We start from the raw sequence: 18,106 nt of genomic DNA, 5'->3' as shown, positions 1-18,106 counted from the left end.
GCATTTATATAGTGCCTTTAACATAGTAAAATGTCCCAAGGCACTTCATAGGAGCGTTATCAAACAAAATTTGACACCGAGCCATATAATGAGATATTAGGATAGGTGACCAAAAGCTTAGTCAAAGGGGTAGGTTTTAGGGAGTGTCTTAAAGATGGAGAGAGGTAGAGAGGTGGAGAGGCTTAGGGAGGGAATTCCAGAGTTTAGCACTTAGGCAGCTGAAGGTATGGCCGCCAATGGTGGAGCGATTAAAATCGGGGATGCACAAGAGGCAAGAACTGGAGGAGTATAGAGATCTCGGAGGGTTGTAGGTCTTCATGTCCACGATTTTGAAAGTTTGTATATCAAGACAAGACAAACTTTTCATTTGCAATATTAGCATTCAAATTTGATTGCACATTTCAACGAAAATCTAAAGCATTGTTTTATCAATTTATATTTTTTGGCAAATGCTTGTGCTTAAAAAGATGGGGATGTTTTTCTTCACTTGAATTCCAGTATCAGCATCAAACGCTCAAGGTTAATCATAACACAGAGCAGACACAGAAACAGGCACCCTTTATTTTCCAATAGTAATTTACCTCAGCTCCAATTCCAGCAGAACATTCCCTTATTGCAAGAGTATGAGTTCTTCCCTCTAATTAAGATTACCAGTTTAGAGCTATTTTTTCCTGAAATCTAGACACCATGGGACTGCACCACTAAGAACTGGATTGAGACTACCTAAACTTATTTCAAGTAGGACTTTTAGAGCTCACAGAGAAGACTTTCCATCTATCGATCAGGGCTGGATTCAAACCTAGTTCCCAAAAGTGACAAGTCAGTGCATTAACTGATTACACCATCTGTCTCAGGTCCCACCATTTTAATGGAAAGACAGCAAGTCATTGAACCACAGGCTAATCATTCACTAACTATTCCAAAACTTGGCTGCCAAGTTTCTAAGCAAGTTCCTTGCAAACAACATCTCAGAGTTACACCAAAAAATGCAACATTCAAATTAGGAGTAGGATTTTTTTTGGGACTGGGAAAGAGAGAGAGATTGACTGGAATGGAGCTGATTCAAGCACCGTTTAATATGCCTCCTAAGGAATGCCTTTGAGGGGACCACATATAAGGCCTTGTCCAACCCGCCATCTGGACTGAGGACAAAATAGATGTTAGGGGAAAGTTAATTTCAGGGAGGTGGAATGGGTGTGGAGAAATGTGTTTAAAACGTGAACTGTATTGATATATTTTGTTTGAAAACTTTGATTTTTCACAATTGGCTTTAAAGGTGAAGGTAGTTATGGCTAAGCATTTTGAATCTAGACTTATTTTCATTTGATGTGTTCCAGGCAGATATTCACAATTCTCTTCTGCATCTCTTTAGAAGTCAGTAGAACCTAGAAGATGTCTATTTAATTCACATCAAGCAGTCACACTCTGCTGGTGCAGCAGTGGATTGCACCTGCTACTCATCATTTGTTACGGTCTGTTTCCACACTGATCAATTTGTTCACTTTAAAAAACTCAGTCCCTGACAAGTTATCAGAGTACAGCAGCATAGTGGTTGTTTTACTGGACTAGTAATCCAGAGGCCTGGACTAATAATCTGGAATCATGAGTTCAAATCCCACCACAGCAGCTGGGGAATTTAAATTCAGTTCATTAAATAAAATCTGGAATAAAAAGCTAGTATCAGTAATGGTGACCATGAAACTACCGGATTGTTGTAAAAACCCATGTCCTTTACGGAAGGAAACCTGCCATCCTTACCTGGTCTGGCATTTAAGTGACTCCAACCCCACAGCATTGTGGTTGACTATTAACTGCCCTCTGAAATGGCCTAGCAAGCCACTCAGTTCTACAATCTCGCTAAAAAAGTCATAACAAAGGCAAATCAAGCCTAGTCGACACTGCAAAGTCCTCCTCACTAACATCTGGGGATTTGTGCCAAAATTGGGAGAGCTGTATCACAGACTAGTCAAGCAACAGCCTGACATAGCCATACTCACAGAATCATACCTTTCAGCCAATGTCCCAGGCTCTTCCATCACCATTTCTGGGGATGTCCGGTCCCACCGGCAGGACAGACCCACCAGAGGTGGTAGCACAGTGGTATACAGTCAGGAGGGAATGGCCCTGGGAGTGCGCAACATTGACTCCGGACCCCATGAAATTTCATGGCATCAGGTCAAACATGGGCAAGGAAACCTCCTGCTGATTACCACCTACCATCCTCCCTCAGCTGATTAATTAGTACTCCATGTTGAGCACCACTCGGAGGAAGCACTGAGAGTAGCAAGGGCACAGAATGTACTCTGGGTGGGGGACTTCAATATCCATCATTAAGAGTGGCTTGGTAGCACCACTACTGACTAAGCAGGCAGAGTCCTGAAGGACATAGCAGCCAGACTGGACCAGCCGCTGGTAGTGAGAGAACCAACAAAAGAAAAACCTACTTGACATCGTCCTCACCAATCTACCTGTCGCAGATGCATCTATCCATGACAGTATTGATAGGAGTGAACACCGCACAGTCCTTGTGGAGAAGACGTCCCATCCTCACACTGAGGACACCATCCAACATGTTTTGTGGCACTACCACCATGCTAAATGGGATAGATTCGGAACAGATCCAGCAGCTCAAAACTGGGCATCTGGGCCATCAGCAGCAGCAGAATTGTATTCCAGCACAATCTGTAACCTCATGGCACGGTATAGCCCTCACTTTACCATTACCAACAAGCCAGGGGATCAACTCTGGTTCAATGAGGAGTGTAGAAGAGCATGCCAGGAGCAGCACTAGGCGTACCTAAAAATGAGGTGCCAACCTGGTGAAGCTACAACACAGGACGACACGCATGCTAAACAGCGGAAGCAACATGTTATAGCCAGAGCTAAGCGATCTCACATCCGACGGATTAGATCAAAGCTCTGCAGTCCTGCCACATTAGGTTGTGAATGGTGGTGGACAATTAAACAACTAATGGGAGGAGGAGGCTCCATGAACATCCCCATCCTCAATGATGGCAGAACCCAGCATGTGAGTGCAAAAGACAAGGTTGCAAAGGCTTCAGCCATCTTCACCCAGAAGTGCCAAGTGGATGATCCATCTCGGCCTCCTCACGATATCCCCACCATCACAGACGCTACTCTTCAGCCAATTCGATTCACTCCACGTGATGTCAAGAAATGGCTGAGCGCACTCGATATAGCAAAGGCTATGGGCCCCGACAACATCACAGCTGTAGTGCTGAAGACCTGTGCTCCAGAACTAGCCATGCCTCTAGCCAAGCTGCTCCAGTACAGTGGCATCGACTCAACAATGTGGAAAATTGCCTAGGTATGTCCTGTCCACAAAAAGCAGGACAAATCCAATCCGGCCAATTACCGCCCCATCAGTCTACTCTCAATCATCAGCAAAGTGATGGAAGGTGTCGTCAACAGCGCTATCAAGTGGCACTTACTCACCAATAACCTGCTCACCGATGTTCAGTTTGGGTTCCGACAGGACTACTCGGCTCCAGGCCTCATTACAGCCTTGGTCCAAACATGGACAAAAGAGCTAAATTCCAGAGGTGAGGTGAGGATGACCGCCCTTGACATCAGGGCAGCATTTGACTGAATGTGGCACCAAGGAGCCCTAGTAAAATTGAAGTCAACAGGAATCAGGGGAAAATCTCTCGAGTGGCTGGAGTCATACCTAGCACAAAGGAAGGTGGTAGTGGTTGTTGAAGGCCAATCATCACAGCTCCAGGACATCGCTGCAGGAGTTCCTCAGGGCAGTGTCCGAGGCCCAACCATCTTCAGCTGCTTCATCAATGACCATCCCACCATCATAAGGTCAAAAGCGGGGATGCTTGCACAGTGTTTAGTTCCATTCGCAACCCCTCAAATAATGAAGCCATCCGAACCCGCACGCAGCAAGACCTGGGCAACATCCAGGCTTGTGCTGATAAGTGGCAAGTAACATTCGCACCAGACAAGTGTCAACAAGAGAGTGTCTAACTACCTCCCCTTGACATTCAAAGGCATTACCATTGCCGAAATCCCCACCATCAACATCCTGGGGGCCACCACTGACCAGAAACCTAACTGGACCAGTCACATAAATACTGTGGCTACAAGGGCAGGTCAGAGGCTGGGTATTCTGCAGCAAGTGACTCATCTTCTGACTCCCCAAAGCCTTTCCACCATCTACAAATCTACAAGGCACAAGTTAGGAGTGTGATGGAATACTCTCCACTTGCCTGGATGAGTACAACTCCAACAACACTCAAGAAACTCGACGCCATCCAGGACAAAGCAGCCCGCTCGATTGGCACCCCATCCACCACATTAAACATTCACTCCCTCTACCACCAGCATACCGTGGCTGCAGTGTGTACCATCCACAGGATGCACTGCAGCAACTCACCAAGGCTTCTTCGACAGCACATCCCAAACCCACAACCTTCACCACCTAGATGGACAAGGGCAGCAGGCACATGGGAACACCACCACCTGCATGTTCCCCTCCAAGTCACACACCATCCTGACTTAGAAATATACTGGCGTTCCTTCATCGTCGATGGGTCAAAATCCTGGAACTCCCTACCTAAAAGCACTGTGGGAGAACCTTCACCACACGGACTGCAGCACTTCAAGAAGGCGGCTCACCACCACCTTCTCAAGGGCAATTAGGGATGGGCAATAAACGCTGGCATTGCCAACGACGTCCACATCCATGAAAGAATTTTTAAAAAGTTTTTGCTATAGTCAGTCAGTGGGAATGGAGTTTAAAAATAAAATGGAAGTAAACAGCCAGACCAACCACTTTCAATGCAATTTTGGTTAGTGGTGCACTGTGCTGTTACTCCTTTAGGCTGACATCACCAGTAGTTGATCAGTTAACTAATAATGAAACAGGCATTACATTTCATGCACAGGTTTCAACTACAGATTTTGAAGAATTTCTGAACAGTACTGCAAATCAAGCACTTGGATACATTAAGAAATAAGTACTTGATTTTCACAGTATTTACTTAACTTCACCTTTAACCATACTGCCCTGTTGCAAAATTAATTATTGCTATCAATCCCGATATTTAAATACTGCTTTAATGCTGCTTCAGTTAAGTGCCTAGCCCATGAACATTTCTGTGAAACTTTAGAATTTATCTTTCAGCATAGGGAACAAAAGCGATCGATTGTAACTGCCCTAGCAATTCAATCTTAAAAACAAAAAGATTGATTTCCCCAACTTGGTCAGCATATTTATATACAAGTTGATACTAGTACAAATTAATGAAAGTAACTGATAATTCTTTGAATTATCATAAATGATATCTTCCATGGATGGTAATCCCTGTGACCACATACATTACCACCAATATCTCACAACAATATAAAGATGCAGATTATTACCAATAAATATATATTTTTACATTTAACACAATGAATGTTGCCAGCTCCCAACCCTCCTGATACCAGCTGCTACCCTACCCGATCGGTGCCAACTGCTACCCACTCTTCCCGATCCCCTGCCACCCACCCCCTCCACAACCGATCGCCCACCGTTCCCAGTTGCCCACCGTTCCCAGTCACCATTTAGGATTTACCTGAGGGCCATTGCTGGGGACACAGCAGCCAGATCTTCGAGTCCTCTTCTCTGGTGAGCTGCCTGGGGACACCCATTAGGAGCTCAATTGCTCGATGATAATGAGGACTAGGGCCCAATATTACGTGTGCCTCAGGCCTATCCATTCAGGCGCAGAAATCATTCCCTATGCTCCCGTTTTTGGGCGCACTCGAATTTCTGGGCCAATCACTTAATAACCTGACTGTGTTTCAGAGATAAATAATTCTGCAAAATTTGCTGGATATAGTTAAAACTTATGTTAAATTATAAATTTGTAAAATAAACAGAATGGATCTATTCAAATGTTACTGTACTACCAATGAAATCTATTAACTAGCTAATCCTATGCAGCAAGACAATCTTCAGTTGAATTTGTTTCAACAGTGTGACATTATAAATATTCGTCGCAAGTGAGGCTGACCAGGAAATGCACATTAACAACAAAGTGATAATTGGGTCACAGTCAGCCTCAGGATTTTATCTATAACACTTATAGCATGTTATCGACCGAATGATCTGAGCACCCACAGAAGCCAGTTGAAGCTGCTTTGTTGACATACATAGTTATATATAGAAATATAGTTATTTCTCGTATTATACGCATATTTCCACACAAGTGATAAAATTGAATTTTCAAATGTGGTGGTTGAGTACATGTAATTGCAAATGTGTTGCACTGTAACCTAATGTGGGATAGAGAAGCTCACATATTACTCTGGGACTTTCCTGCATGCAGCCAGCTTTACCCTTGCTGTAGGGCATAAGAAGTGAGACAAATGAGTGTTATAATAGTTGTGGAGTAGGCATGAAGAGAACCTGTAACGTTCTTGAACTGGCATTAGAGGAGTAATCATTATACTAGTTTACCAATTACTAACCAATATTTTATTTCCACTTCACTGCTGAAGGGACTTTGTCAGTTCACCTCATCATTATGTGTCCACGGTAAGATCAACTCTCACTTTGAAAAATGGATAATACAGTACTTTACATCCAATCAGAATTCAGATGTCACATAGGTGATGAACAAATTCTACTTCAGAGCTGTACACCTCACAGTTTTGTATTCATTTAAATCAAGTGTAATTGTGTGTGTCTAAAAATCACTCTTAAATTCTACTTTGTTTGAGTCATACAAAAATTAAAACTTGTAAATTTACTGAAGACATCATCTGAAGTCTGAGCAATGCAAACTGCAACCTGTCGATCATCAGTGGTGTGCAGTACTGGGAGCAAGTGAGCCAAAAAGGTCTCTACCCACTTAACAGTATTGAGAAGACAAAATAATAATAAACACTTATAAAGACACTTTACAGACTTTTTAATAGGTTGCTGACACACTGATTATGGGACATCCACTCCCTGAATCTCTCTCTTCACAAACATAAAGCCGCTGAAGTTATCACTTCAAACTGCCTTTTCAAACTTAGATGTAGGTTTCCATGGATACAGGGTTGAATCCAGCTCACCTCACAGTTTAAATATTAACAGATGAGTAAGCAGTTTCAAAACAACTAAAGGGAAAAACACTATCCAATTGTTCAGTCTATGTTGTAGATAAAGTATATTCAGAAAATGTATTAATTTGTAACAGATTTTTTTCTTACAAAAAAAAGAGTACTGGTTTAAAAACATCACAAATCAGATTATGAAGAACAGCTTCAATATTCAGTGGGCACATTGAAATATTAGTATTATAAAATGATATCTGATATCACATCTCTCTGAACTTAGATGAAGGAATACAGAGCCACATATCCATGTTTGCAGCGACACCAAGTTAGGTGGCACAGTAAATAGTGTAGATGGGTAGCAGAAAGTTAAAAAAGATCATCAATAGATTAAGTGAGTGGGCAAACTGTGGCAGATGGAGTTTAATGTGGGGAAGTTTGAGGTCATCCACTTTGAACCTAATAAAGATAGATCAGTATTTTCTAAATAGTGAGAAGCTAGGAACTGTGAGGGAGCAGAGAGATTTAGGGGTCCAAGTACAGAAATCAGTAAAAGCTAGTGGATAGGTACAAAAAATAATTTAAAAGGCTAGTGGAATGTTGGCCTTTATTTCAAGGGGGCTGGAAGACAAAGGGGTAGAAATTATGCTACAGTTATATAAAGCTTTGGTTAGACCCCATCTGGAGCACTGTGTTCAGTTCTGGGCACTGCACCTCAGGAAGATATACTGGCCTTGGAGGGGGTGCAGCGCAGATTCACCAGAATGAAACCATGGCTAAAAGGGTTAAATTATGGAGGACATGATGCATAGACTAGGCTTGTATTCCTTTGAGTACAGAAGATTAAGGGGTGATCTAATTGAGGGTGTTTAAGATGATTAAAAGGATTTGATAGTGTAGATAGAGAGAATCTATTTCCTCTGGTGTGGGAGTCCAGAACAAGGGGGCATAACTTTAGAATTAGAGCTAGGCAGTTCAACGGTGATGTCAGGAAGCACTTCTTCACACAAAGGGTAGTGGAAATCTGGAACTCTTTCCTCCAAAAAGTTGTTGCGGCTAGGTCAATTGAAAATTTCAAAACTGAGATTGATAGGTTTTTGTTAGGTAAGGGTATTAAGGATTATGGAACCAAGGCGGGGGCAGATGGAGTTAAGATACAGATTAGCCATAATCCAAATGAATGGTGGAACAGACTTGAGGGACTGAATGGCCTACTCCTGTTCCTATGTACCCAACTAAAAACCGTAGCAGCATGCCATAGTAACTGTATTGGTCTAATTTCTACTGGGAACTACTCTGCCTTCTTGGCATTAACCATGCTAAAATGTAAAAATAATCACTGAAAAAATGTCTTATGCAATGAAAGTGCTAAGATTCAAGAGTGTTTTCATTGCATACTGTACGAATTCCAATGTGACACAATATCTATATTGCTCATAGGCTTGTGAACATTACATACTTGTATGTGTGTAGCTGGGTGTGCTTCTTGTACAAATCTCATCACATGCAGAACCTTCTATTTTTCCAGCCAACATTTGAACAACCAACAACTTGCATTTATATAGCACCTTTAACCCAGAAAAACTCCCCAAGACACTTCACAGAAACGTAATCAGACAAAAATTGACACTAAGCCAAAGGAGGAGATATTAGGAAGGGTGACTGAAAGCTTAGTCAAAAAAGAAGGTTTGATGGTGAGTTATAAGAGAATGTAGGGAGGTGGAGGAGAGGCAAAGAGGTTTTGGGAGGGAATTCCAGAGCTTAGGACTCAGAGAGCTGAAGGCACGACTGCCAATAGTGTGGCAATGGGAATGGGGAATGCACAAGAGGCTAGAGTAGAAGGAATACAGAGTTCTCAAAGGATTGGAAGGCTGGAGCACATTAGAGAAATAGGGAGGGGTGAGGCCATAAAGGGATTTGAACACAAAAACACAAATTTTAAATTCAAGGCATTGAGGGAACTGGAGCCAATGTAAGTCGGTGTGCACAGGGGTGATGGATGAGCGGAACTTGGTGCAGGTTAGGATACAGACAGCAGAATTTTGAAGGGTGGAGGATGGGAGGCCGGCCATGAAAGCATTGGCATAGTCAAGAAAAAGACATGAATTTAACTCTCTCTCTTTACTGCATTCGGATTGGCATTTCTCATTTTCAATTTCACAATCTCTATTTACGATGAACAAATCTATTCATACTTCCTGTTTCTATACTCCAAGTGGGATGACCCTCTGAACTCACTAGAAATCCCTACATAATCCTGAATATGTCTACCCTGAATTGCCAGGAACTATTTTTAAAAGATAGTTTACGTTTGTGTAAGTCATTAGATTTTCTTTAACATTCAAATAGCAAGAAGGTGATTGAAGAATTATGATCTATGTACAGACTTAGTATGACTATAAATTATTACCAATTAGACTTTTTTTTGTTTTATCATAATTCTGTTTACATCCGACTAGGCGCTATAAATTGGATAGCCCGGTGAAGGATAGAATACTAGAGCCTGGTCTTCAGTTGCTTCCAAGCCTTTATTCTTAGAGCTCCACATCACACACACCACATCCTAGATAAGCTCTCATATATGGATACAAGAGAGCTCCAATTGATACACACAACATGAATACAATTAACACTAATTGATATAAATCACATGGATACAATTGATACTAGGTACAGCTTATCCAGGCCTACTGTTATCATTTTCTAACTCAGGCACTTATTTTGCTATAAAAAATAAGTTTATAAATTATATTATTTCCTACAAATCAGGAGTAGTACCTGCTGATGTAAAATTCAGGTGTCAACTCTCCACCAGAAAATAAATAAAAACAAAATAACATGCAGCCTCCATGAACCTGGTTGAATATTCAGCTGATGGGTAGCTAACTGCGGGATTTTGAACTATCCCCAGGAGGAAGTCTTACAGTACTTGTAATGCTAGTCAGGGAAGGGGAGAGCTCTGTCCCTTTTAGAAAGCGAATATCTCTCAGTTCCCTTATAGAGTAGAGAACTACTTGACTGATGCCTCGCAGTTCCACTATACTTCAAGGAGTCTCGTTCAAACAGGGAGATACTACCCCTCAAAGAATACATTTACGTAACTACAGGAAAATAAGATGCTGCTCTTCGGATATAAACCATACATAAATAATTAGTCCATCAAAGTAATTGGGAGCTCAAATAGGACACTAGCTGCATGGAAAGAGGTTTTTGATTGGAGAGGTAGAAGAGATAGAAGAGTCATGTGTCTCAGTCATTACGACATCATCAAGAGCATGTAATACAATAGCAAAATACTGCGGATGATGGAAATCTGAAATAAAACCAGAAAATGCTGGAAACACTCAGGTCAGGCAGCAACTGTGGAGAAAGGAACAGAATTAACGTTTCAGGTCAATGGCGTTTCTGAAAGGTCACTGACCTGAAACGATGTTTCTCTCTTCACAGATGCTGCCTGACCTGCTGAGTGTTTCCAGCATTTTCTGGTTTTATTACATGTGATACAATCTTGGCTCAGATTTTCCTGTAGCAGGGCATCTAATGTCATCTGCCTTTAGACTTGCCCGTACACATTTAGGTCTTTAATTTTTTTGTGTGACAACTTGCTGGAAGTGCGAGCTGATAACGTCGCAGCGAGGGAAACAGCATCTGAGACCTGAGTGAACAGGGCAAGCAACTGTGTAGCTCCTTAACCAATCAGATTGAAGGATTGTGAAATAAACAGTGCAAGGACTGAGAAGGAAATGTAAATTAGAGTGGGTGAATGCAATATCAAATCAGGTTCAGAAAGAGAAATAAAGAGAGGGAAAGAAAGATTAGATTGAGAGAGAGAAAAAAAGACAAAGTAAAAAGAAAAATTTTTAATTTAGAATTTTACGTTTTTAAAATCTCCAACAACAATTAAAACCTGAAGAAATGAGACTCCACACTTGGAATAGTTAATTTTCAGTGTCAGAGAGGTTGATTGGCAGTCGTTAACACTTATCACATCGTTAAAAGGATACTTAGACTGAAATGGGCAAGACTTAACTTTCGATGGTGAGTTTAGTTCGTATCTGCCGCGCAAACACAACTTCATGCCATTCAATGCATTTCAATGGTGAGGCAGACAGCGAGATGCCATTTTCGCAAAGATGCAGCGCATCTCGGACAGCAACTTTTGGATAGCTGCGTTTAACCATGGGTCTGCCCCTCACCTGAAGGTCCTGTATCATTTGCACATAAATAACGACGAGCGCCATTAGCCTCACCGTTATTTTGACAGAAAAATTTCAGCCCTTGTTTTGATGTAAGCCGCCTGATCACCTCATGCGTCTGCAAAAAAAGTGTGCATTTTTCTCTAAAGAGGAAATAAATATAAACTAATGAGATATTTGTATGCCTCCATCCATGAAACAAAGTTTTATTAAAAAAGCCTTTTTGTATGTGCACTGATCAAAGCGAGGGGTAAATGCACTTGGAAATAGAAGCCATTTCCTTGCACATCAAGCAACAGCATCAAGTGTACCCAGGTCAGACATAGCATAGGGGAGTCAGACAAAACGTAGGGCTTCATCTGCATTGTTCCGAGATTGCATCTCAGCAGCAATTGCATCTCAGCAGCAATTGCAGGTGTTATGGCACTTGTGTGACACCCCCAGATCCCATACTACCTACTCATATGGCCTCTCAGCAAGCGGATGTGCTAATTAATGTGGAATCTGAAAGGTTCTGAGCTACTGGATTCATGTCCACTGACAGCTGAAATGAGACTGCCTGAATTTATTTCACTTGTAACCCTTGACAGCCATCACAGATAATTACTGTTGCTGCTCACATTTTCTCTATTTGTCACACAGATCTCTTAAATATGCTGAATACAAGCCACAACGCCAATAAGGGTTCAGAAACTGCCAATTTAAATATCTGCCTGTCTTGTGTCATTTATTTTTTGGTATATTATCAACACTGCAAGTATCCTGATTTAGTAAAAAAAAAATCTATCTGCACACATACCTGAGGTTAATGGTCAATGTTTGCTCCTCTGACTTCAGCAGATCACCTACAGCAAATGTAGCAGAGCCCAGGAAGCTTCTCTGGAACACAAGAAAAAAAATGTCTTCATTAGTTTCAAAATCCATAAGCATGACAGCTTCAGCACACTGCCTGCAAATCTGTCTTGGCTTACAAGATAGCGAGAGAGAAGGAGGAAACAGCTGGATAGATCTATTATCCTGCAGAATTCACCAGGAGATCAGTGACACAGCTATCAATAACGTTCAGCTTAGTTCACTTCTCGACAGCATGGTATCTTTTTTCATTAAAAACCAATACAAGCTCGTATGGTAAAACACTAAACAAGTAAAAATTTAGCATTTTATTTTGTTGCAGGACTAGATAAGGAAATAAATATATATGTATAGACAGGTGATAAGTTCATATCAAAAGTCATCTATCTAGAAAGTTGGATGATTGTCATCTCTTTTTTTTGTCTCATGCATCAATTTTTTCCACTCCCATCCCTTTGTCTGCAGGAGTTGGATTCCTTGCTGAGGTATTTTTCCCACAGGTGCCAGTTACTTTCCAATGCCTCACCCGATCACCTGGCTACTCATTAATCACGTGTAAGTCTAGGCAAAAAAAAAACTATATGTGGGTTATTCAACTGTGGACGGCATCACAGCCAATTCCCATCCTGTCATCACCCAATAAGTGCATCTTCCAGCAGGAGTCACTATTATCAGGAGCAGAAATCATAGTCACTTTTCCTTAAGGCCAGTTATAATACCTTTACCACTGCCTTGCTCAGATTAACTAACTCAGCAGAGAATGAGGATTGAACCTGGGACCTTCTGGGTCTGTATGCTACAGACACTCACTGAATAAATTAGCTGAGCCATCAGAATTACTTCCTTCAGGTTACTCAGGTGACAGAATGCCACACTGGGCTGAAGCATTCTAGCTCAGGTTGGTAGGAAATACTGTCAGGAAGCTATCTTGCCCCATATGAGATGTCCCTCGTATGTTGATAAGAGAACCACTGACAACATTTGTGGAATCAAGCACAATCTGCACTGAACTGCCATCGCCACTGAAGGAACATAGAACAGATTAGTCATCAGTTCAAGCTTTTTGGAACTTAGCAATATACTACAACAGCATGCTACTGTCATGGAGCAAGTTGGCAGTCAGTCCATTTTTTGCAGAAGTGAGTGAGTACACACCAGAGAGCATCACAATCCGATTTGGCAGGCTGCATATCTTGCTTTTGAACTCAATACAGTCCAAAACCAAGCAGTTCGGCGGACTTGATGAGGATGCCCAAAGTCCAAACTCTATAGTTTCCGAGAGATGTGGCTGGTCTGTCAGTGAGTTACATGATTATAACTGAGGCAGCATCACAAAAGTTGCAAGTACTTAAGTCAGACATTTTTTATGCCAAAAAGAAAGAAGTTGCTGCAGCTGCACCTCAACAACTGAATTGGTTCAAAAAATCTGGAAAGAATCCCATGGACGAAGATCCAAACACCACTTCATCAGCTTGTGAAATTCTCCCAGATAGTATTGACACCTGGAGCCCTGTCCCTTGTCTGCAGAAGTTCAAATGCAAAATTAACTATCACTTGCCGAACCAGACTTGCTGGAGCAATTCTACTTAATCATATGGACCACTGACTGCCCAACCACTATATCTAAGAAATGAATTCACAAAATATAATGAATGTGCTGGCATTATACACACTAACACATATTATATATTCAAGTCCTTGGATGGATCACAGAATTCTGTGCAATACCTGTTATATGTTTCCCAACCTTCTCACCCCAAACCCTCCCCTAAGATGAGGGTATTTCTCAACCTCTCTCCTTCCCGTCTCTATCCTCCTTTTGCCCATCTTCCTACTCTTCTCTCTCCACTGCTACCACTCTGATCCAATTATCCTCCCACCCTTTAACACCGGCAGACCTAAATACTGCACTTGGTCTCGATTCCCATTGTGCGACGACATTGGGCACGTACACACAAATTTGGCAAAATAATATCCAAAGACCATAATTACTGCAAATCAAAATAAATCCACTAATGGATTCGAAAACACACTTCACAAAGTTCTATATGGGTTCAAGTTCTAGTCCCTGTCACCTGCTGACATCTGTCAAATTATACTTGATGCATTTAGAATCATATAGCACAGAAAAAGGCCATTCAGTCCATCGTGACTGTGCCGGTTCTTCGAAATAAGTCCCACTCCTCTGCTCTTTCCCCATAGCCCTGCAAGTATATATCCAATTCTCTTTTGAAAGTTACTATTGAATCGGCTTCAGATAGTGCATTCCAGATCATCATAACTCGCTGTATAAAAAAAATCTGTCCTCATCTTCCCTCTGGGTCGTTTGCCAATTATCTTAAACCTGTGCCCTCTGATTATCAACCCTCCTGCCAGTGGAAACAGTTTCTCCCTTTCTACTCGATCAAAACCCTTCATAATTTTGAACACCTCTTTTAAATTTCCCCTTCACCTTCTCTGCTCTAAGAACAATCCCAGCTTCTCTAGTCTCTCCACATAACTGAAGTCCCTCATCACTGGTAACATTCTAGTAAATCTCCTCTGCATACACTCCAAGGCCCTGACATCGTTCCTAAAGTGTGGTACCCAGAATTGGATGCAATATTTCAGCTGAGGCCTAACCAGTGCTTTATAAAGGTTTAGCGTAATTTCCTTGCTTTTGTACTCTTATGCTTCTATTTATAAAGCCAAGGATCTCTCATGGCACCAGCATATCATATGAAGGGAAAGAAAAATAAAATCACAGCTTGGAAGAAGCTTCCTGTCATTCTAGTGTGGTTGAAAAGTGAAGACAATGCTACAGGACATGTTACCTGGCCCGTAAGGTGCAGCAAGTTGTGCAAAGGTGAGATCCCACAAGAGAGGGGAGGAACAAAGTGAAAATGGAAATGGAAAAACAATGCATGACCCCCAAACAGGATGTCACAATGGGCCCTCTTAGCGTTTTTTTCTGTGAAACATGCTGAAACAGTACCATCCACTTTTTCATGTGAGCAACTTATATTTATATATTGCTGTACATTTATATAAGGCACTTCACAGTTGGGGATATGACCCAAATAGGAGAGAAATCAGGGTAGGGGGCTGAAAATGTGTAGGGAAGAGGTAGCCGATCAGGAGGCTTTTGCAGATGGAGAGAGATAGAGTAAAATTGAAGGATTTTAGCAATAGAAATGCAGCTTATGGGAGCAAGAAAGTTGAAGGTTCTGCCATCATTGATAGAGCAGAAGAAAGAGTGCATTGATTAGAGACGGAAATGTGAAAGATGCCAGCAAGCGTGAAGGAGGTTGCATAGATAGGGAGGACTGAGGCTGCGGAGGGATTTGTAGATGAAGAGGAGGATTTTGAAGTTGACACTTCAGGGATAGGGAGGCAATGGAGTTTGACAAGGATAGGGGGTGATGGGCGAGTGAGTCTGTGCAAATAAAATGCAGGCCATGGATTTCTGGATGAGTTGCAGCTTATATAGGGTAGAGTTTGGGAGTCTGATGGGAAAGACATTGAAAAAGTCATGTCTGCAACTTTTGATCAATAAAAGATAAATTCTTAATCAACAGACAAATCAATAAATTCTTAAAGCCATTAAATTGAAGGGTTGGAGATTTTCATGCATAGCAAGAGAGCATTATTTTTTTCACTTGCTGTATTGAGATAAAATTAAAAGCATCAAGCAATAATATTTTGGTTAATATTATTTGAAAGTCCTTTTGCCACACAAGTTACGAGTAAATTTCTTACAATTAAAAACCAAATTGCATTTTATAAAAAAAACCTCAGTCTCTTGTACATGCAAGAGGTTATTCATTAGCTCCACTTTTATTTGGCCTATTTGTGACAGGCAAAGATGTTGGATTCGCAAGGGGTTCCCTGCCTTTTGTTCTGGACAACAGGGCGTGCAGAATTTCTTGTTTATTGTGCTGCATACAGCATAATTTGCTGTCCCAGAACAATGGGTAAAAATTCATCTGGGCCGGTTTTCAGGATCAGGTTCGTGCTGTATGGGAGCGCACGCCCGAAACCGAGGCCGGCCCGAAATTGGGCCTTGGGCCTCAATTAAATATTCCGCCTGTTACACCACCACAGGCAGCTCACCTTTCAGGAGGACTGAATTTTGGGACACTTGCCTAACTGGCGACAACCTCAGCTAAGTCTCAGCTAACAGCTCAGAGGACAACAGGAGGAGGACTGATAGCGACCGGCAGGAGTGATGTGGAAACGAGAGGAGCATTTCTGATCCTCCTGGCTCCAAATTGAAATTTAAAACAAAAATTTTACTTACCTATTTGCTGATGGCCACTTGATAGGCCACATCCACAACAACAATACCTGAGCGGAGCAGTAACGGCGACTGAACCACTCGGGCCAGCCCAATTTCTATGAGAGGTCCTAAAACAAACATTCATTAGGCCCCTCACTGGCATAGGCAAGGAGCCTAATACCTGTTTTAGGTGGCCACCACACACGCCTGAAAATTGTTCAAGGACAATGAGAATAACCTAACAAGCATTCTTTAGGAGCTATGATTTGATGGTTTTGAAGCACTACTGTTTCTTGACTTTGTGCTTTACTCTTCACTTGTCCGTAAAAAGAAATTTCTCTTAAGAAGAATCTCAGAAAGCTTTATCATGCATACGAGCAGAACTAAGGTACTTTGTAACTGATGCCCTGGGATTCAGATGTGGACCAGACCCCAGGCATCAGTTACAAAGTAGCAGCAATCTTGATAGTGTTTTCCGTGCAAGGAAATCCTCCCTGGCTTTAGACGTAGCGCTGGAGGACTGCTAACGTTGTACTGTTGTTTAAAAATTACAGGCCAGTCAGCCTAACCTCGGTGGTGGGCAAATTATTGGAAACAATTCTGAAGGACAGTGTTAATAGTCATTTAGAAAGGCATGGATTAATCAAGGACAGTCAGCATGGATTTGTTAAGGGAAGGTCGTGTCTGACTAACTTGATTGAATTTTGAGAGGCGGGTTGATGAGGGTAGCACGTTTGATGTAGTCTACGTGGATTTTAGCTAGGTTTTTGACAAGATCCCACATGACAAACTGGTCAGGAAAGTAAAAGCCCATGGGATCCAAGGGAAGGTGGCAAGTTGGATCCAAAATTGGCTCAGTGGCAGGAAGCAAAGGGTAATGGTTGATGGATGTTTTTGTGATTGGAAGGGGGCATAATTAAGAAGTTTGCAGATGATACAAAAATTGGCCATGTGGTTGATGGTGAGGAGGAAAGCTGTAGACTGCAGGAAGATATCAATGGACTGGTCAGGTGGGCAGAAAAGTGGCAAATGGAATTCAATCCGGAGAAGTGTGATTAATATATTAATGCATTTGGGGAGGGCAAAAAGTCAAGGAAATACACAATAAATGGGAGGACACGGAGTGGTGTCGAGGATCAGAGGGACCTTGGAGTGCATGTCCACAGATCCCTGAAGGTAGCAGGACAGTAGATAAAGTGGTTAAGGCATACGGGATACTTTCCTTTATTAGCCGAGGCATCGAATATAAGAGCAGGGAGATTATGCTGGAACTGTATAAAACACCACTTAGGCCACAGGTAGAGTACTGCGTACAGTTCTGGTCACCACATTACAGGAAAGATGTGATTGCACTAGAGAGGGTACAGAGGAAATTTACGAGGACATTGCCAGGACTGGAGAATTTTAGCTATGTGGAAAGATTGGATAGGCTGGGGGTGTTTTCTTTGGAACAGAGAAGGCTGAAGGGAGATTTAATTGAGGTATATAAAATTATGAGGGGCCCAGATAGAGTGGATAGGAAGGACCTATTTCCCTTAGCAGAGATCAATAACCAGGGGGCATAAATTTAAAGTAATTGGTAGAAGGATTAGAGGGAAGTTGAGGAGAAATTTTTTCACCCAGAGAGTGGTGGGGGTCTGGAACTCACTACCTGAAAGGGTGGTAGAGGCAGAAACCCTTATCACATTTAAAAAGTACTTGGATGAGCACTTGAAGTGTCGTAACCTACAGGGCCACTGACCAA

General features: G+C 41.9%; 1 protein-coding gene across 6 annotated transcripts in view; it reads right to left on the bottom strand.

Annotated features, from left to right (window-relative positions):
- Positions 1 to 18,106, bottom strand: part of inpp4b (inositol polyphosphate-4-phosphatase type II B) — a 784,892-nt gene that overhangs the window by 308,769 nt on the left and 458,017 nt on the right. For all 6 annotated transcript variants that reach the window (XM_067993821.1, XM_067993786.1, XM_067993776.1 and 3 more), the window contains exon 8: positions 12,052 to 12,131. In XM_067993821.1, the coding sequence (XP_067849922.1) occupies positions 12,052 to 12,131 (80 nt within the window). The remainder of the gene's footprint in view (positions 1 to 12,051; positions 12,132 to 18,106) is intronic.

This window comes from Heptranchias perlo, chromosome 1 (assembly GCF_035084215.1).
Source record: "Heptranchias perlo isolate sHepPer1 chromosome 1, sHepPer1.hap1, whole genome shotgun sequence".
Lineage (NCBI taxonomy): Eukaryota > Metazoa > Chordata > Chondrichthyes > Hexanchiformes > Hexanchidae > Heptranchias > Heptranchias perlo.
The sequence above is the reverse complement of the archived record's forward strand: the minus strand, read 5'-3'. Positions and strand labels throughout refer to the sequence as shown.